The 21,876-nt window shown below is 41.3% G+C and overlaps 1 protein-coding gene across 7 annotated transcripts; it reads left to right on the forward strand.

The window, feature by feature from the left end:
• The first annotated feature begins 902 nt into the window (after positions 1 to 902).
• PTHLH (parathyroid hormone like hormone) lies at positions 903 to 16,030 on the forward strand. Of its 7 annotated transcripts, none has more exons than XM_043531913.1 (5): positions 1,266 to 1,572; positions 3,622 to 3,856; positions 4,338 to 4,460; positions 10,389 to 10,811; positions 15,508 to 16,030. In XM_043531913.1, the coding sequence occupies exons 3-5, from the start codon at positions 4,360 to 4,362 to the stop codon at positions 15,515 to 15,517; spliced, it is 534 nt and encodes a 177-aa protein (XP_043387848.1). In that variant the 5' UTR covers positions 1,266 to 1,572; positions 3,622 to 3,856; positions 4,338 to 4,359; the 3' UTR covers positions 15,518 to 16,030. The 7 variants fall into 7 exon arrangements, with proteins under 7 accessions (XP_007056989.3, XP_027675088.2, XP_007056987.2 ...); XM_043531944.1 differs by having other exon boundaries at positions 3,742 to 3,856; XM_027819287.3 differs by lacking the exons at positions 1,266 to 1,572; positions 3,622 to 3,856 and adding an exon at positions 908 to 1,237.
• The last annotated feature ends 5,846 nt before the right edge of the window (positions 16,031 to 21,876 follow it).

Here is a 21,876-nt window from a genome sequence, read left to right on the forward strand (position 1 = left end):
GAAAAGAAAAAGAAAAGACGAGGCAGTCCCCTAGTAAGTGGGTTCCCTCAGCCACCCTTTTCCAGGCTATGGACCTTTTCCACACCTCAGTAATTAAGTGACTAAACTGCAACAGTTAATTTTCTTCCAGGATACCAGTTTTCTTCGCAATACTCGCAGGGCAACTTCTTCTTAGGAAAGTTGATTTATGTCTATGTGCATGGAAAATCGAGACATGGGCAAGCAGCATTATACAAGAGCACCTTTCCAAACGTTTGTCTTTGACATGGGAAGGAGAAATATCTATATATTAAATGTGATAAGATTTGTGCACAAAAAAGGCTTTGACTGTCTCTGGGGTTTTAGCTGGTTAGCTAGAGACGCTTTTTTTCAGGATGGCTTGAATGCTCTGCCTAAAATTCTCATTTTATCTCTCCTCGTTGCCTGAAAAAACTGAATTGCTGCCCTTAGACCTGCAGCTCACCTTTTCCCTGGTAAGAGTCAAACAAATGAAACGTAAAGGTGTGCTCTCCCCTGCGCTGGCATTTCCTCCTGGAGGACAGGCAAAGGTTACTCAGGTGCTATCCTTTGGTCATTTTCACGGGGTCTTTGGTGGGGTGCTTATAACAGCCTCTTTCATTCCTGCCGAGGTCTATGCTATATCATTAGATCTGGGTGGTTATTGTTCTGAATAAACCTGGGTCCGCTGTCCTAAGGCAAGCCATAAAAGTGCATCCACTGTATATTGCGAAGCCACATTCTCGGAAGGGATGGATTTCAACACGAAATGCCAGTGAGATAAAGAACATTCCTGAGATCGAAAATCATTCAGTATCATAGACTTTTTAATAGATGGCTTCTCACAGAAGGCAGGAACAGACGCTCAGCATAACTTTAAGAGAGGAAGGAGGCAGAAGCCAGACATATACACTCACAAAATTTCCTCTCAGCGCTGCTGCAAGAAAGGGCTGAAAGTTGGGATGGGACGATACTGGGGGAGGTTAGAATTTGCTCACGGGCTAGGCATTCGTGTAGGTGGCACATAACTCAGCCAGAACCATGCCAGATACCAGCGACTCCTAGTCCTGCTATGTGCTAAAAGGTGCATAGTGCGTGCCTGCCTATGCCTTGCTAAAGACCAAGCCTTCTTGGCACTTCTCCCTTCTTTGAGCAGTAACAAAACTTTAGGAGCCCTAGGATCTAAGTCATGTATTTCCAGCCCCATTGAAGCAGGGATGATTACTCAGTAAATGGGAAGGTAGGCTATGATGTCACGAGTTATTCTTTTCAGTACCGGGAAAAGGGTCTCTCTCTCTATATATTAAGAGGAGAAGCTCCTGTTCCTTGATAATAACAAGAGCAACAAGGGAAGGAAGCACCTGCTTTTAAAACCCTTCTTTTTCACTTTAATATGTTAGGTGCAGAATAAAAGCTCCTAGGGCTGGATTTTTTAAAGTCATTTTCATTTTGATTTATTTCACTTTAAAAAAAAAAGATAGAAACTAGTTGTGGAAGCGATTGCTAAGAAGATCAACCTCTTTTTTGGCCAGGGTGATCTCTGAAAGGCACAGAAGACTGTAACTCAAGGAAAAGGTGAAGTAATAAATTGTGAGGAAACTTCAGTATTCCAAGTTTATAAAGGCTATTTATTTTTCCTGAGTCTGTATGAGGACTTTTTTTTTTTATAATTTGTGGGGGAGAGGAAATTCTAAAAATATGTGATAGATGTTTTGCCATTAACACCAGCAGTAGACTTATGTGTGTTTGGGAGCGGGGGTGGGTCACAATTATTGTTTAATTAGTGGAAAGGGCAATGTAAATCAAAGTAGCCTTTATTATACATTTTAATTTATAGCCTACCAAGTGTATAGTGACTTTATTTACAGCATAAGCCATTTAATGTTTCCAGCATGATTTCAATTTCAGCCCTTTTTATTTTCGGTTTTATTTGCTCGTGTGGTATGAAACTTGGCTAAGTAGTTTAGCTGTTTTATTATGGAAGCAAATATCGTTTTTAATGTAAAACAACCTGCAGGTATAAAGTGGTCTATTTGTAATTTAACTTGCTATAGAAAAGGTATTTTAAAAAATATCTAAGTGTTACCTTAAGACTTGTGAAGCAGCTTGGAAAGAATGTATAATAAATCAGTGAACACTTCTGTGGATCGACTCCTAGTGGTGGGGATGGTGGTATCTCTTGTACCATGCCAGCAGGTTTAACTTGCCCGTTCTATGCGTTTGTGGAAATCCTTAAACTCCAAACCAGAGGGCTTTGGTAAAAAGGTAAACTGAACAAGGAAGAAGTTTAAAGAAGCATTGAAAAACAAACCCTGAGAAGTGATGCAAAATCGCAGCCATCAGAGGAGGTGGGGGCTGGGGGAGGTCGTTGGATGCTGTATACAAAGTTTCATGCTGCGGTGGTTTGGGGATCTGAGAACATTACGCTATCAGGGTGCTACTTAAATTCGGATCATATACCCCAAATGTTTATTTCTACAGCATAACGCCCCCACTATGTTAAAAGGCGGAGTGAGACAGAGAGAGACAATCCTGGGGTGCTATAAAGATCCCCAGAAGCTAACTGTGTCAGATACAAATTATTTTATTTACAACGTTAAGAAAAACAGAGTTTTCTATATATAGTCACTGTAGTATCGATTACTTCATAATAGCCCGGGGCAGTTCCTTGCGCAACTGGGCTGTAGAAAGGGATGGATTGTGTTACCTTTGGTTTTACATAAGTGTTTCCGTGTGATGGAAAATTCTGTTGTTCACTCAGCTGGGGTGATGATGTCTGATTGAAGTGGGAGCGCGTGAGGCGGTTCTCCCAGGTGACTTATTTCTAAGCAGTTTTTGGAACTCCCTGGCGGTAAGAAAGAGCAGCTAGGCCACCAAGGGTATAAACCCGTCAGCTGGCAACGGGTTAGAAAGTATGTACGAGGGGTTCTGGACGGGCGCCAGCTGTTCACAGCTGTGCTGAGGAGCAAGGAAAGCAAGAACTACTGCTCCGAACCAAAGCTGTGTCTCGCAAATGAAGGGCGCACCGCGGTGCTTTCAGCCTCTCACTTCAAGGCACAGTGACACAGCTACCTTCGACACCCAAGTTGGGCCATTCGCTGAAAAAGGAGGGGGAGAAACGCTCCACGAGTATTATTTTTTCCTGGCCAGCAGCTTCCGTGTCCACAGAGTGTGTGTGGCCCCCTGGCTAGCGTACACTTACAATCGTTAGGAACCAGCCCTCCAGGGAATAGGTGGACGGCAGTAAAGGACGGTAGGTGATGTGAAAGGCAAGGCACCGTTAATCTCAAGCGAGGCGGCTGGTTTGGATCTGGAAGTGTCCCCCTGGGAGAGTCACCTCCTTTGCAGCGTGCTGCGGGAGGGAAGACACGCTGCTGGCCCAGTGGGGGGGGAAAGGGAGAGAAACCAACCCGGCTTTCGGGGGATGTGACTGCTCTGGGTTGGCATGTGCGTTTTATGGTCGGGTGTTTGCTTCTCTTGATCCCGATCCCGGGGAGGGGTGAAATCTCTCTCTCTCTCTCTCTCTCTCTCTCTCTCTCTCTGGCTGTTGGTATCCCGTGCTGGGCGCCCTCTGCACATGTTCCTAGGGCGCCATCTCTTTGCAGCCACTGACTCCTCCAGCAGGTTTCCCAGCGGCTGCCTCCGGAGCGTGTGAACATTCCAAGCCCCAGCTCTGCTCCAACCTGCACAGCCAAGCATGCTTTCCAGCCCCTAAGCCTTCCCTGCTGCTTCTGTTCCTATTAGACCTCTCGGGCTTTCCGGATAGTCGACACACGCTTTGCCTGAGTTCAGGTTCCTCTCCTCAGTGTGGACCCAAACGTCCCGGAAGCAGCAAGACCTGAACCTGGCTTTAGAAGAGGTATAATGGCTGGATGTATATACAAGTCTGTCTGTCTCTCGCTCTCCCCATCTGTACAGAGAAGAAAATACTCTTGGTTTGGGGAGGAATGGGGGGGAATGAGCTGAGGAACTTTTTCCCCCCTTGCTGAAAAGAGGGTTTGCCCTGTAACACAAACCCCTGAGATAGCAGCTTGCCAGATTAATTAAAGATCGCTATGGGAGACATGTAAACACACTCCTTCGCCCGATCCATATACAAACCAGTTCATTTTTATTAGTATTTAAGAGAGGAATTGCCTGTGATTATTTTGGGAGAGAGGGCGAGAGAGCGCGCTCACAAAGTTGGGAGCAGCTGATCTCTAAGAAGTGAGAGCTGCCGGGAGTCAAGAAAGTTTGTTTTTCTTTTGCAACTTCGGAGGAGGTTGTGTAGTCCGCCGCAGCTGCTATTTTAGAAAGAAGCCGGAGTATGTACCACTGGACTCATTTTCCTTTCGTTGCAGGTTCCGAGACCGAGGGGATACCATGTTCACGAAACTGTTCCAGCACTGGAGTTTCGCAGTCTTCCTGCTGAGTTATTCTGTCCCCTGTTATGGGAGATCAGTGGAAGGGACAAGCCGCAGACTGTAAGTTTCTTTCTGACTCTGATCACTGGGGTGGGGGGAAGGTGTGAGAAATCTGTCTGTGTGTGTACATCTGCCATAAGGTTACAGCTTGCAACCGGGCTCCCTGTGTGCTCTAAGCGCTCCAGCAACTGCGCCTCTCTGTTACCTGCCGGAGTGCTTCACCGGAGCGGCTTCAGAAGTACCTGCACCAGGTAGCTTTGGTTAAGCAATAGAGAAAGAACAGTTTATATGCCCACCCGCTTTAATGAATCACAAGGGATTGACAGCACTTTTCAATTCCCCCTGACTGCATAAGACACTCAGGTAAGAATGTGTGCTTTAACCTGAGGAGCCGAAGTGTATATAAGACAGCAAAACATATGGGTGCTTGGATGTAGATCGACATCTATTCACACACCATGACAGACAAATGAGAGGGGTTTGGAACCATACTGCACCGAATACGTGTAGATTATATACTGGAATGACAATATGTCTGTATTGGTGTAGATCCAGCACAGGTATTGCTCGCTCACTAAAAAGCTGTGGTAGCTGCGGAAGATAGTACAATTTAAATATCGAAATATTTCCTTTGGACTTGCGCCACTTTGCAATAATTTCATCAGTTGGAGTCAAATAACTGACTTGGAGACAGAAGCATTTTGTAGATAGATGATAACCTGATTTCAGATATTTTGCTCAGGAAATGACCCTCTTATTCCTCCAGTAATCATGAACATAGATATCACTGTATTGTAAGCTAAGTCCAGAAAAGAAACCACAGAAGTGATCTAGATCAATAGCCTACACATGTAGCTATGTTACTTACTCTCTGTAGACATTTAGGTGGCTGATCTGTACCAGATATTTTAGGGAGGGGACACTTCAAGCTGTACACTGGCTTAAAAGGCAGCTGACAAGACTTGACGTTTCTATCCCCTTCAGAAGCAAGACTCAGACTGGAGAGAGAGAGAGAGAGAGAGAATTAGAAAACCCTGTCAAGAATGTTTAGACGAAAGTGTCACATACTGTACATTTAATCAACTTCAGAAGAGTTTCCTTATAACTGCTCATGTATGTATTTCAGGACAAGTGTTCCATATATCATTTCCTCTATTATCATTTGAAAAGCAAATAAATCCCCCTAAGTGAAATGACTTGAGACTTGTCTGAACTTTGGCACCAAAACCTCCTAGGGCAAATTGCATTCATTGTCCTGATGATAAAGCTACAGTGTATTTCTTCCTATTAACATTTGCTAGTTTGCACTGCTGCAAACTACCCTGGAACTATTTTTTGTTTTGAAACCTTCTTATTCTCTTCAGCTGTGCAGAGAATCCATGTGTGGATTCATGTACATAAAAAATAAAGCACAATTAAATACTCTATTTCCTTGGCTAAGAATCTTTGAATTGGAACTGAGCCAACTTTTGCTTAAATTAAGATTTGATAAGACATTCCTGTTATCTTTTTGAGTCCAGTACTTATATATGTCAAGATTAAATACATCCCCTCCTGTTTTCCTCCACCCTCCAAATCATGGGATGACAAAATAGGTGCTAAATTGTCAAAAAGCTTTTCTTGATTCCCTTTTTGTATAGCATGTAAAACGCACTGAAGAAACCATTTAGCTGTCAGTCAGTGGCATTCATGTAGTTTTGTTTGTGGGTACAGCACAAACACTAACACCACATGCAAACATACACCCTGTTTTAATATCACCACAAACCACTCCTAGAGCTAATGGATAATAACTCGCCTCAAGTATAGACATAGTTTTCCAGGGAAGGCTTAAATCAGTAGTAGATGAAATTAGACACATTATTATAGCCAAACAGAACTAAATCATAGGCCCCATTCTGCGGTCCTTATGCAGGCAAACCTCCCATTGAAACCAATGGGAAGTTTGCCTGAGTTCAGATTGCAGGGCCCATTAAATGTTTTAGCTGTTAAAGAAGTTTCTGGAAAACAAGCAATGACTCAAAGAGAAATTAGATATTTTTATCAGCATGCCTAGACACTGCATCACCACATCTCCAAGTTTGTTTCAAATATTTTTCCTTTAGCATAAACTGTGCACCCACTTGTGAGATGGGCTGAGCACCCTCAACTCCCAGTGGAGTTAACGAGAGCTGAAGGCACTCAGCCCTTTGCAGGATACCTCCCTAAGGGCTAGATCCAGAGCCAATTGACATCTTTCCACTGATTTAGACGAGCTTTGGATCAGGCCCCAAATGAAGAAAGTACGATAATGATTCAATAATTAATTATTTAGTTTTAAAAAATTGAGACAAAGTTGACTCTTTGCTACTAACACAAGTTTAAAAAAAGTGAACAAAACTTTCTAAGAAGAATGAACTTGGGGGGAGGAGGGTGGGAATAGTCACCCAAAAGTAACATTTTAGAAATCAGAATGTTCACAAGTCCTGGATTCAGAGTATTTAAGCCTAAGTACTTTTTTTTCCATTATGAGACATAGGACTAGTTAGCTACACATGTATATAGAACATTCTTGTATACAATAATTTGTCTGGGCACTTTGGGCAAACAGAAACCATGATCTACATCTTTCTCTCAGAAGTGCTTACCCACATGTTAGCTTAACATTTACTGCATTTGGTTTGGGGTCAGACTGTTTTCCTTTCAGTGAGAAGCATATTTCATAGAAGGATGGAAGGGACCTCTAGTGGGTCATCCTAACCCTAACATCCTAATATTTCCTAACTGTGTTGCTTGCTAATACTACAACATTTTTCTTGTAAATATATTATTTGTCATATATAACTAATCCCAGTAACTGAATACACATATTCAAGAGTCCACCACTTTCCTTACTGTGAATGAGGAGGAGGGGGGAGGGGAAAGATGGGGACTTTTCATCACATTGTTGATACCTGTGTTATGGGACACTTCTCTAAAGGACTTCCATACATGAACCTTCTTCAGCAAGTTGTTTTCCTTGGGGTTACGAACAAAGGAGTTACTTGAGCGGCTAGGTTGGGGTTAGTAATGGGGGGAGGAGATTTATATTTGCCACATATTTTTCACTTTGTATATTGTGAAATATAAATTTCCCAAAGGAAACTGGGAGACAAAATGTAATCTTCAAGTCTGGCTGGGTAATAAAAGTCATGTGAAATATAACTCTATGTAATATTATACAGTCACGTGGAACAGCAGAATGTTGTTTGGGGCCAGATTTGCATGCTAAATATCAGACAGACATTTAAACTGAAACCCGCCCTTTCCGGGCACTGCATCCAGTCTCATGTCAATTCATGGATTGTAATGGAAATCTACACTAATATAAGAAGTGGGTCTTGTAATGATGTTTGATTGTATTGTGTGTATTCTAGGTTTAGACTATCTATGTAAAATGGAATTGCTTTTCAATCAAGAGTCCTTAATAACAAGATTTTAAGATTCAAGATTTTGTAACAGTGAGTAAATTGACTAAATATACAGTAGAGGATTAAGGCAGCTTTGTGTTCTCTGTGATAAAAGCAATTATCCCTGGTAGTTTATAAGAGACAGTAGGAAAGCTTTTCACATGAGGCATACTATTTTAAACTCAGTAAAGCACTAAGATTTTGTATGCTTTTTATAAACTAGGAGAGTGGAATGATAACTACATTTCCCATGAAAGCATCCTGGGAAAATACAGTTCTTTAGTTAGGAAAGTAATGTGAGTCACAGTGGACAGATTGAGAAACATGACAGAAGTTTGCCACAGTCAGATGAGTGGAAGGTGCTGGTTTTAACATTTGACATTTGCAAGTCAGGTTGAGCTAAGCAAGGAGGTAGTTAGTAGTCAACCTTTGCTGGTTATTGCTATGAAGTAAGGTGTACAAGACAGAGCATCAGAGTGACTGTGGGTATGTACCTGATATAGGCCATTAGAGGGATTGGAGTAGCATCACAGGAGGAGTTTGGCAAAATGGATGATTACATATCTTTTCGGATAGGCCAGATCCTGAGCCAGTGTAAATGATTGCAGCTCCACAGAAGTGAATTAAGCTGTGCCCCTTTACACCAGCTCAGTATCAGGCCATGTTATTTTTGCTTAGAGGTGTTCAATAGAAGAGTATGATCTACTTGCACAAAAATCACAAATTCCCTGAAACTCACCTGCCTACAGGTTTCTTGAAACTCAGAGAACATTTAGCAAAAGATTTACTCAACTCTTTTGAGCAAATCTAGGCCCAGTGTTGAGCAAATATACCCAATATATAGTTTTGCAGCAAAATCATGATCAATTCATAGTGTTATTGTGGAGCTAGGGACAAGCTGGCATTTTGATCTGAATTTCACTTTGAGATTTGGGATCATTTGAACCAAAAACTCCGTGTGTGCAGATCTACATGGATAAAAAGCAAAGGAGATGCTCTCATAAACTTATGCTACATGAAGCTGCTAACTTCCAAAGAGCTCTAGCATTGACTACGTTGGAAGTCCACAACATATGGCAGCCAGCTCAGAAGGGACTGAGGGTAACAAATTACAGACCTCGCTCAAGCATTTGGTGTATAGTTATACCACGCCACATTTTGAAACTCCACAGTATAGTAGGATAGTTGGGGTGAATAGTCTCTCAGACAGTTATTGGTCTTCTCCCTGCTCATCCATATTCAGAAACTGCATTAGCTACAGACAAAATTACTGTGCAACAGGCAAGGCAATTAATTCATTTTCTTTGGTTAGCATGAGTCCAATCACGGGTAGCACCCTGATACAATAAAAGAGGATGCATAGCCTGTCTCAGCACACTGAGGTAAAGCAAGCTCGAAGGACTATAGGTTTTAGCAGTCATGGGAACATAACTATAATCCCACCTCATATGCTTTCATGGTTCACAGTGCAGGTGTGCATCCACCCTGCATTAAGGAAAAAATGTGTATTTTCTCATGGTTATTCATTGGCCAGACAGATCTTGGACCATCCTTTCTCAAAGGTTTCTGATGACCATACCTTGTTAGCCAAGTATGAACCATTGGCAAGGCTTCCAGTTAAATCATCTTCCAACTCCTCAAAAACAGATACAGTTTAAGAGTTCCAATGAACCAAAATGTCAGAGTTGCAATGAGCAATAAAAGGGACAAATATAGGAACTTTGGAAGAATGTCAAGGAAGAATCATAAGGAACAGAGATGCAGAGAAAAGGGTGAGGGGAACCACAGAAATGGACTGGCACAGTGCACAAGAGAAAATAGAGAACACCAGAAATTCAGGTCAAAATTTTCAAACTCGGGTTCCTAAATCCACTTAAATCCATATTTAATATTGGCTGAAGTCAATGGGAGCTTCTAGGTGCTCACAATTTCTGAACGTCAAGCTGCTTGTTTCGGTGTCTAAATATGGTTATAGGTTGCTCACATTTTAGGCACTCAAGTTTGAAAATTTTGGCATAAAGAAAATACCAGCAGTTACACTAATTGAAACTTAAAAGTAAGGTGCATATTTTTTTTTAAAGTATATGACGGGGCAGAAGAAAGTTACTAAAATGATGTTGCATAAAAAGAGGTTCAGGTTTCACTGCAGGTGTTTATTATTCCCTTTCTTATGTGACTGCAGTGCTCCATTATCTGGTTCCCTGCTTTCCTTAACTTTGGCAACTGCCTTTCTTGTCTTAGTGCCTAGATAGGATGCCTTGTACCATTAAGAAATGCTTTCCCAGAACAGAGCATTGACTAATCCACCCACAAGCCCAGTGTTGTGTGATGGGTCCACAGAGAATTATTACTGGCTTAGGTTCTTTCCCTCTCTGCAGGGAACAGCTACTCTGACAAGAAATTGCTCCACCACTGAGTTTGCAGGGTATACCAAGAGCTGGAAAGTTGGTTCACTGCTCACTGTAGCGACAGCTGCCAGAGGAGAGATGAGTTTTGCCAAGTTTTGGCTGATAATGAAATTATAAAATATCTTTTTCTCCCTGCTCTCTTTTTCTTTTAGCAAAAGAGCTGTATCAGAGCATCAGCTACTGCATGACAAAGGGAAGTCTATCCAAGATCTACGAAGGAGGATCTTCCTTCAAAATCTCATTGAAGGTGTTAACACAGCAGAGATCCGGACTACTTCAGAAGTTTCTCCAAACCCTAAGCCTCCAACTAACACAAAGAACTACCCTGTCCGATGTGGCAGTGAAGATGAGGGTAAATACCTAACTCAGGAGACAAACAAAGCTCAGACATACAAAGAGCAGCCCCTGAAGACATCAGGAAAGAAGAAGAAACCAAAGCCTGGAAAACGCAAGGAACAAGAAAAGAAAAAGAGGCGAACCCGCTCAGCATGGCCAAATTCTAGAGAATCTGCGAATGGAAATGAAGGGGTCCCCCTCTTGGACATCTCTGGTACTACACATGATCACAATTTAAGGTAATCATGCTTTATCCTTATCAAGGAGACACACCATATATTTTGTTTATTTATTGGAATTGTTAGATTTTACCTCTGCCTCACACAAATCTGGAATTTTATTATAATAATAATAATAATAAAAATTTTTAGGACATTTCAAAATGTTGTGCAACCACAAAGCACTTTACAAAGGTAAGTGTTATTCCCATTTTACAGCTGGGGAAACAGAGGTACAGAAGTTAAGCAACTTGCCCATGACCCACACAGTGATTCACCAGCAGGGCAGGGACTAGAACTCGGGTCTCATGACTCCCAATACCCTGCTCTAGACTCTTGACAACTCTGTCAGGAATAATTATGGTAAATTACTTATCACAGAGATTTGTGAAACTGAGGTTACAGAAAGTGTTATTTTCGCCAACGAAATGACCCTCACATCTATTACAATTTCCTGCGCTGCTTTTACTTTGGTATCCGTGTTTCAGATCTTTGTCTCACATTTGGTCCTCAGCAGACTGAAAGCTTTGAACTCTGCTTAAAGCTCTGCATCTATAAAATGGAGAGGTTTTCTTTTTTTCCCCTTGATCCTTGGCAGCTTTCCTACCTTTACTTTACAGTTTTTCATTTTACTGTTTAACCTTAGGGGAGAACACGGAAAGTTTCTCTTTTAGTAATATCTGCAAACAGTGCAGACCAGCCTTTTGCCATAAAATTTTCCCTGCCATTAGGACTTTTTAATTCAGCTCCATCTTTCTGCCAGCTTGTGAAACAATTACGTTGCTGCTGAAAAATGTTGAGCATTACCCTTGGAGAGAGACATGTTTTCCTCATGTATGACAATGAAGGTTTTTAAGGGCAATGGTGAGCTGTAGTCTCTCTACTAAGTGTCCTGAGCCGCTAGCCTGCTTGCACACATCTCATGTCTGGATTTGAGCTTGAACAGCTTTGTGTACAGAAGGCAAACTGAAACATTCAATTCCAAAAAGAATTTAAAAAGAAAACAAATAACACTCTTCTCCCTTCACCTCTTCCCCTTCACTTTTGGCTCAATGGACACAAAAGTGCAAGTTGCTTCACAGTAAATTATTTGAAGAGAGATGCCATGAACCATGGGTTTTATTAAAATGCTGCACCTTAATTCAATCTTTATGGGACCAGTCCTGATAGGTGCCTCATGTCCTCAACTGTCAATCGAGGTCAGGGGAGTTCCTGGCATTCAGCACCAGGCCTTATCTAGGCCAGAATAAGAAATTTGGGATTGGGCCTTAGACTTAATGACAAGTCAGTAGTTAACAGAACTTTAATAAGAAGAAGTGGTGTAACTGGCGCTGCTTTTGATTGTTACTGAGAGTATGGCTACGCTGCAGATAAGAGGTGTGATTCCCAGGGAGGGCAGACAGACTTGCGCTAGCTCTGTTTGAGCTAGCGTGCTAAAAATAGCAGTAGCAGCCGCTAAGGCTAGCTGCTGGAGACAAAGCCTGCCGAAACCCCTATCCAAGCTTGGGTAGCTAGTCTGAGTCTCTGCCAGTGCTGCCAAGTCCACAGTACTATTTTTAGCATACTAGCTCAAGCTGAGCTAGCCTGAGTCTACCTACCCATACTGGGAATCGCCCCTTCCTGCTGCAGTACAGAAATACCTTTAAAGGCCTGTTCCAGGGCATATGTAATCAGATGTTTGATACATACAGAAGTTGCAATAAATGTTATAGAGCTAGGATAGCTGAAAAACAAAGCCTATCTTCAAATGTGCACTTATACAGAAACTAAAGTAATGGGGCTAAAACTCCCAAAGCATTTGATTGTTGGATTTTATTTTAATACTACTCTTATCTCTGATGGGATCTGTAAATGAAATACAAAAGACTATTCTATAGATTTTATCGGTTTAAGTTTTAAATTGCGAATGTCTTTAAATGCCTAAAGGAAGCTCAACTTTACAGTACATTACAGTTTTGGCCTTAGCCTCTTGGCATTATTACCCTTCTTGCAGTGTTAGTCCAGTAGGGGAATAGAGTCTTGAAGGGATTGTATACTTGCAATACTTAATTATAAATATATTTTATATAAAATATAATTAAAAAAAAAAGTTATAAAACAGGAGTTTGCAATTCCTCCCTTACAAAGCCCACAGCAGTTCTGGTTTCTGAGAATCGAGTACATGCTCTTTATCTGTAATTATCCAAGTGAGCTGGCAGATGCTATCATTTCTACACCTTAAATCAAAACAGCTGTCAACTTGAAATCTGAAACCTTTTGTTTAATTATTTTTAATTCAGGAAATGACATAATTCATCATCATTTTTACTTAATAACACAAGTCATTCTTTACAAACATATGCAAGTCCTGTGTCTGAATTCGCATCTCAAATCCAACCCCTGCCTCTCCCTACAAATTTTAGATAGGAGTGCCAGAGCCTCCAGGGCACCAGAGTCACTTTGCACTGCAGTGACGACATAACACATCTGTAAACTCAGTTTAGCTGGCTCAGGGACAATCACCCCTGTATACGTGTAATCCTCCAGTTGCACAGAGCTGATTTGAGGGCTCATACACCACAACTCTCCCTGCTGGTGGGGAAAGAAGGCATGACTGCAGTTTGGCTGAACTCGCGAATTCTCCCTAGCAGTCCTGACCCCACAATTTTGAGTCCAAGTCCAAACAGAAACTGGAAGAGACCTGCTTTCTAGTTCCGGTAGGAACGTGGCCCAATATGAGAAAGGTCTTGCAAAATTAGTTGATTTTGCAATATTTCTGACATTTGAGCTTAGAAACCACAGAGAGCAGTTGTAAGATTTTGGTACCATGAAACCCAAACCTAAATCGTGGTTCACCTTGAACTCTAAATTCAAGGCTAAAAGCTAAATCCAGAACCAAAGCATAATCCATTTTAAAAGTACACATCTATAGTAGGTTTCAGAGTAGCAGCCATGTTAGCCTGTATCCGCAAAAAGAAAAGGAGTACTTGTGGCACCTTAGAGACTAAACAATTTATTTGAACATAAGCTTTCATGAGCTGCAGCTCACGTCATCAGATGCATGCTCATGAAAGCTTATGCTCAGATAAATTTGTTAGTCTCTAAGGTGCCAAAAGGACTCCTGTTCTTTTTACATTTTTAGTACACACTCACATATATAAACAATTAATTGTGTGATTAATATACAATGTACATCAATATTAGTTTACATATAGTACAAATGTATGCATGCTAACACTTCCACTCCAGTTACTTAAAAAAATTTCCTTCTCACAGCACTCCTAACTATATTCCCATTCCAATTAAATTAAATTATTGGTACTTAATTTCCTAAGAAACCTTTCAAAAGTGTAACCTCCCTAAAATTAGATGTAGTCTTGCTTTCATTACGCACATAAAACCCCCTTAAATTGTCAAGAATTTCCTCTTTTTTTTTGTGTCTCACACCCACACAAGTCTGCCATGTGAAACTCTACCCACAACTTTGGCAATCAGTCTGACAACACAGCCAATCAAATTCCATCCTATAGTTGTTTCCTAGGGAACCAACATACAATTACAGAAATGGACTGCACACAGTGAGAGAGGAAAAACCCAGCAGTTTCACTGTCAGAAAAATATCAATATTGGAAAATACAAAACAAAATATAAATAAGATACAGAATGGGTGGCAGGGGATACTGCTTATAGCCTCTTGAATTCACTGTGGATGGGGAGGATTACAGAATTAAAACCAGTCTGTCAGTGGCACCTATTAAGTACAGAAGAGCAATTCCCAACCTTAAGGCTTGATCCTGCAAGGTGCTGAATGCCTCCAATTCCCACTGAATTTGGTACAAGCTGAAGGTGCTCAGAGACTCACAGGAACTGCTCAATATTTTCCGGGGGCAGGCCTTTAGACGCCTCCTGGACTCACAAAGATGCAATTTCAGTTTTCCAAAGCTTTAATTCAACAACCATTTAATTAATTTGTGCTGTGAATGGAGCTAGTGTCTCTTCAGAATCAGGACCTGGACACATTGTACTACAGTAAAATTCATGTTCTATAAATACATACCTCACAATTAAATAATTCCTTATCCAATGGTTGCTTATAGTCCACCATCAGTGGTAAAGACAGACCAAATGACAACGGTAGAACGTATCTGACAACAGTAAACATGGTATCACAAAGGCAGCACAGGAAACAAAGCTCAAGCAATATAATGGGCACGTTAGCTACTAGATGGGCTTGAATGTTCTTTTCAGCCTTGCCCTTAATGCTCATTTTTCCAGCTGGTTTTATATGGGTTTTTTAAATCTGTTCTCTGAGCTGAGCTTTATGGCCCCAATTCAGCAAGCTACTTAAAACTATGCCTAACTTTCAGCTCATAAGTAGCCTTGAGTGGTATTTATGCATGTGCTTAAGTACCTTGCTGAATCGGGCCTAAATGAAGCAGAACCCTCTTCCTACTTCTGTGAGTAGACGGCTGCAGATGATACAGACTTAGCTGTGTGAAAGCAGTGTGCCGTCCCTTGCATCGCTATTTTCATTGCATTAAAAGAACTGTAGAGACTTAAAAGAAGACTCCTAATAGCTCAGTGTTATTAATCAGCTCTTCCTAGAGGGGCTATTTAATAGCAAGGCACACCCTATATTACTTGTGGAACTGTTACATTAATCTTGTGTCCATTTATTTTCAGGGAAATTTAATTTTTTTCCCCCTTTGTGTCTCCCGTCCCCCCTCTTTCTTTGCAGGAGGCGTTGAATTTTCAGTTGAGATCTTTGGAAAACGTATTGCAGTATTCTGTAATAGTGAACATATGGAAAGTATTAGAAATATTTATTATCTGTAAATATTGTAAATGCATCGAAATAAAACCTCCTCCTCCCCATTGCTCTCTGAAACTGCACATTTGGCTATTGTGATTTTTTTTTTCTTTTTTTCTTTTTTTCTTTTTTTTTTTGCTAAGGCTAAGCCAATTATTATTGTCACATTTACCATAATTTATTTTGTTGAATGGTGTATTTATTTTGTGAAAGTATCTTGGTGCTGCTGACTTTCTATACATATATATATATTGTAACATAATGCACTTTAGATATACATATCAAGTACATTAATAACTGACATCATAATAAAGTGTTCCTCTTTTGTGGTTGATTTTAAATGGATGCCTATGAACAACTGTTCAACTGATTTTCCTCTGTGCATGTAAAATAGCAATATTTTAAAATTTGTAAAGAATGTTTAATAAAATATAATCTTATGAAATCATGACTCAGAAGGAGAAATGTATCCTTTAGGAATTTCAGGAGAAGGAACACTGTGTGATTTTTTTCTTTACTACATTTGAAAATGGTCTTACATTTAATATGTTTACATTGGTTCAAGCTCCAACATTTTCACATTAGCTTTTAGTTAAAAATCACTTAGAACATATTTTGTTCCAGTGCTCTGTTTCAAATCAGCTAAGTGGCTGAACAACCTGAGGGCACAGAATAAAGCCAGTGATGTTTAAGAAGTGACGTGCCAACCTCAGCTCCCATTGATTTTACTAGCAGATCAGATTACTCAGCATATAGCAGGAGATATCCAGCACCTTGCAGGGTTGGGCCAATCCAGATTAGCAGCCCAATGACTGATCCATCTACACTACAAAGAGAGAGATTCCTGTGGTGGATGTGGGGATTAAGGACAAAGAACCAAAGAGACAGGGCAACAGCAAGCTGATGGCTATTATTGCAAGTTCTTTGCTCTACAAAAATTTGTGTCAGACTCATTAGCCCAAGTTTCAGAGTAGCAGCCGTGTTAGTCTGTATTCGCAAAAAGAAAAGGAGGACTTGTGGCACCTTAGAGACTAACCCATTTATTTGAGCATAAGCTTTCGTGAGCATCCGATGAAGTGAGCTGTAGCTCACGAAAGCTTATGCTCAAATAAATGGGTTAGTCTCTAAGGTGCCACAAGTCCTCCTTTTCATTAGCCCAATAGTCTTTGAGCTACCATGACGATTTCTGTGTATATTTACCAGAAAGTAAATATACACAGAGTGGAGTGGAACCAGGGAGGCTGGGAAGGGGATAAATTAGAACAGCGGGCTGCTCCTTGTACAGGAAAAAATGAGATCCATGATTAAATGTTGTTAGAGTTATAAATTGTTGTTGTTTCGCTAACCTCCAAGAGCTTGCCATTCCCTGACAGCGTGTAGCAGTTAGTTTGCTATAGTTGCTCTTTTGGAATAGTCTCAAGATGTTCTGCAGTGAAATCTGGGATGCCCTACAGCTGAAAAAAAAATGATTTTCAAAGTGAAAAACAGGGATTTGCGTCCTGAGGATACTGCCTGTGCTTCCGTTCGTGGTAAAGTAACCACATAAAGGGACCAAGGAGTGTTAATTGTCTAATAGAGAGGGGGCTTACAAGGTCAAATAGAATTTATTGGGTTACTTCAAATTGTTTACTTAAGGAGAGGGTGGGGGGTCGTTTCCCTGTATTGCAGCTCCTATATGACTGCTATAGCCAAGGTTGGCAAACAGTTCCAATCAAACCACCATGTCCACTTGCTCATAGGTGTCAAAAACATTCAAAACTGGGGGGGGCTGAATGTCTCTGTGTTTGATCTCCATCCAAAATGGCTGTTTGAGCATAAACATAACACACACATAGCAACAGGTATGTTTATATTAAAAATAATAATAATAAAAAAAAGACACCCTACCAAAACAGGACACTCCACTGCACAGGCTCCTCCAGCTGGAGAGAGGATGAGAGAACAAATAACGTGACAGATGTGCAACATGGCTTGATGTGCTCTTGGAAGATGCTCAGATACTACAGTGACGAGTGTGATATAAAAATTATATTGAATAGAACAGAGAATAAAGTAAACTATTTTTCTAGTTCTGTGAGACTGCAAACCAAGGAAACCACCCAGCTCCTCAAAAGACACCTCCCATTTCTCCTATTCTGAAAAAAAAATCTTGTATTATTTTTCCACACATATGCAGATAACAGAAAATAACGGCAGATCTTCACAACTGGATGGCCACTGGTTGAATAAAGTTATAAACAATATACAAGTCGCCATGCATTGGCCGGGCATCTGTTAAAATGTTCCTGTTTTAAGCAAAAAGTCTTAATGAAGCCTCACTCGCTTTGTGACATCATGACATATTCTCCCTGACCATGGCTGAACTGACAGTTACTAGAGCTGCTGCTGGGGCAACTTGCATAAGAGGAATTGTTTCATGGACACTTCTATGCACAGCAAACGCCTTCAGACCTCCCTCCTTGTCTCAGTCTCTTTGCCCAGCCAGTGCCGGTCCTCTCCCCTGCACCCCAGCTCCTTGTCAGATATGTATCTCCCCCACCCACAGACACACTCCCACTGGTTCCTAGTCTCTGGCTTCTTGCCAGCCAGTCCCCATTTCCCTAATGGATCCCAATCCCAGCCTCCCTCTCGCACTCTGGCTCCTCCCAGCCTCATCAGGCAATTTGTCCCAGTCTAATCCTCTCCCTTTCCCCTGGTCCAGCCTTTGTCCCTTCTGCATTTGAATGAGACAGCTTCCTCCATTCCACTGCCTGGGTGCCAGTAGTGGGGGTCACTGAGAGCACAGGAGAGAGACACTCCCTGCTGTCAGCTCTGGTGTCCAGCCTCAGCCTGACCTTGGCAGCCAGCAGAAACCATTACATGGAAAGTCCAGCTTCACACATGTATCTCTGGGCTGGAGGGAGCATGCTCAGTCACTCTGTGGGGATGGTACACACGCTCTCTGGTCAGCACTAGGAGCTGTGAGAAACTTGAACATGTTCAGAGACCATGGAATCTTCAGAGGCCTCAGGGTACCTCCGCTCTGTGCAGCAAATAAATCATCCAAAAAGAAACAACAACAAACAACCCTGAAACAGTGAGTCTCAGAGCCTGGGTCAACTAACCCGGGTTTATGGAGATAAAAATTGTAGTGTAGACATTTGGGCTTGGGCTGGTGCCTGGGCTCTGAGACCCTTTCCACCTTGCTGGGTTTCTGAGCCCAGGCTCCAGCCCAAACCTGAATTTCTACACTGCTATTTTTAGCCCTAGGATGCAAGCCCTGAGAGCCCAAGTCAGTTGACCTGGGCTCTGAGACTCACTACCCCAGATCTTTGTTTTGCTGTGTAGACATACCCAGAGCTGCTAAAAATCAAAGTCTCAACTACGCAAGTGCACACCACAATTTTTCAAAGGCTTTTAACTTGACAAATTTGGGCAGATTTTCATGGGGATGACAAAAGACACACCCCTGATACAAAGGCCACCCCCCCATGCCATAGTTCAAGTCCCTGTGCCAGAGCAAGGGGGTGCTAGAACTTTTTCTTTTAAAGCCATTAAAATTTTTAACATGGACAAAACAACGTGTTTCCCCCTAGCACCAATCTTGGAAACAATGAACTGTTTTGGCTGAAGTTTTACCCCCATCCCTCCCCTCAAAAAAAAGAAAAGAAAAAGAAAAAAGACATCCTGAGATACATACCTGGCATGGAAAATATCAGCCCAGATGGTTAAAGTTTGGCAAAATTATAAGCAACTGAAAACAGGGTCTTATAATGGGCGCTACTGGGCAACCTTAATAGTAGGCAGAGGTACCAGCCTCATCTATAGTAATCTAATACATTGTTAAAGTCCATTTCAAGCCTGGAAAGGGAACATGAAAGGCCTAAAAATTCTGCAGCACTACTGTCCTAATTATCAACCGTATAATTTTTTAAGCACAAAACAACAATTTTTCACAACTAAATTGCTGAGAAATATCAACTGGAGAAAAATCTTCATACCATCAACAGTTAAGCCCTCTATAATCAACTCTGTCAACCTCTTTGCACTATACACTGCGCTTTCAGAGTTTCCGTTTCATGGTTCTTTATAAATAAAGAAATTATTTTTTCCTCCAAATCACATACAAACCCAGGATAGTTTACAAGTAAAATATATAATGATTGAAGCTGGACCGCATCAGCTAAGAGATCAGTCTTGCTGGCATTTCAAGGGCCAGAACTGTTCAGTTTAGTTTTAAGTATCTGACACCCCCAAATGTGGATAATGCTACCCTCTGACACAATGTACCTACAGTGTAGCAATCCTGTACATTCATTTATGAGTAAGTGGCCTTGTGCTCCAGAACTACCACAGGGAATTTGGCTGTCTTGCAGTAATCCAATAAGTAGGGGAATATTGACTATATGTAGTTACAGTATTTGAATGTTTAAACCATTTTGTTATTTAAACATAATTTGGTGCTGGTGAAAGGTGCTGAAATAGCACCTCTGGAATCTGAAGGCCTTTATTTAACTACAGGATAGATACAACACAGGCAGAAACAGCGCAAGCTTCTCTTTCAGCTCCATGCCAATGTGCCTCAGTGGTAAACTGCGGACCACCAGAGCTCTACGATTCAAGTAGTTCATCCGCCATAACAGATACAACGCTTGTCCTATTTGCCGAGATTGTCAGGGGACTCAGCATCTAGTAAATCAGGCATGGGGCGGGTGGTAATGTGCTGAGATGGGCAGGAAATGGTTTTCCCTGTTTTATGAAAATTTCAGATTTCAATTTTTTCCCATTCTGCACTGGGACAAAACTGAGAGCATTCAAAGATTTTCAATGAAAAAACCAGAGAGCAACACCACCCCAGATTAACCCATAGACCAGTATTTAGGGCACTTATCTAGGATGCAGGAGACCCAGGTTTGAGTCCCTACGCTACCTGATTCAGACCTGGATCTTCCACATCCTAGATGGGTACTTTAACTATTGGTTGCTCTGGGGTGAGTCTCTCTCTCTCTCCCATCCCCTCCTCCCACTTACTGGTTTTGACCAGAAATTATATCCTCGACCTGAAAAATATTTTCCTCCAAAAGTTTTGTTAAAACTGGTATGTGTCCATTTTGACAAATCAGAATTGTCCAGTGCATGCTGCTTGACCAGCTCTAGTTAGCGGACCATTGTTCAACTCTCAACTTTAACACCAACTCACTGTGACATCTTGGGCAAGTCACTAATTTGTTTACATGACAGATACCACATCTATAACTGGAGTATGACTTACCCACCATGTGTGTAAGTGCTTTGAGCTCTACCAAGGAAAAATGCTATGTAAGTGCAAAGTATTATTATAACAACTTTTTTTTTTTTTGCACTGTGGATTATCCAAGTTGTTTCACTTAGGCCACAGATACAGCCATCAAATAATACTGGCTTTTGGTCTCTACCCATCCAGGCAAAGGTGACAGAGATAAAATGACTACCTCATCACCACTCCCCTCTAAACCATCACCACACCACTCTAAACACTCATTTTAGTGGAAGTTATGCAGTGAACATCCCACACAATGCTTTGAAAATACACCCCCCAGAGTCCTCCTTTTGATCAGTTTCCTGGACTCTTCTCACAACTAAACTAATTTTTTCCTACAGTTAATATTAACTAATTTACTGTGGAAAGTATCTATGAGCTAACCCTCTCCATGCTCCTCCTTCCAAGAAAAGTTAGTGCTCCACCATAGTGGTTTCCAATACTTGTGCCATAGATTGTCAGTTTCCAAGGGCTTGATCTTGTTCTCTGACAGGTAGGTGAGCATCCCTCTGTGTCTTATAAAATGAACTGCTCTGCTAAGATGCATGTTTGTGTTTCAGACAAACATAGGCTTAAGCCCACATTGTGGATGATGGGCCTGATTCAAAACTCCTTAAAAATTAAAGGGAATTTTGCCCAGTGAGGAATACGGGATACGCCCGGTGTACATATTAACAGAAATCCTTGGCGAGCCACATAAAGCTGTAGTGGCTATTTTACCCGCAACATGTACAAGAGGGTGGAGGGATGGATTTATGTGGATTGCAGCGACTGAGAATCATACATTTTGTAAATTCCGCATCTCAAACAGAGAATAAAGTTTAATGAAAAAGTTTTATAGAGTTTAAGGCCAGAAAGGACCATTGTGATGATCTAGTCTTACCTCAGTCTATCATTTAAACTGTAAACTCCCAGGAGCAAAGACCCACTGTCCATGTGTTTTCTGCATACCTGTGGTGCTATAATGTATTAAGAGGATCAGATCCCAGTATTAGTATTAGACCCTCAGAAAGGCTAAG

Source organism: Chelonia mydas, chromosome 1 (assembly GCF_015237465.2).
Source record: "Chelonia mydas isolate rCheMyd1 chromosome 1, rCheMyd1.pri.v2, whole genome shotgun sequence".
Taxonomy (NCBI): domain Eukaryota; kingdom Metazoa; phylum Chordata; order Testudines; family Cheloniidae; genus Chelonia; species Chelonia mydas.

Excerpts from the sequence above, each read along its gene's own strand:
- PTHLH (XM_027819287.3), top strand. Across the intron at positions 4,461-10,388 it reads GAAGGGACAAGCCGCAGACT|CAAAAGAGCTGTATCAGAGC; the intron begins GTAAGTTTCTTT and ends TTTTTCTTTTAG.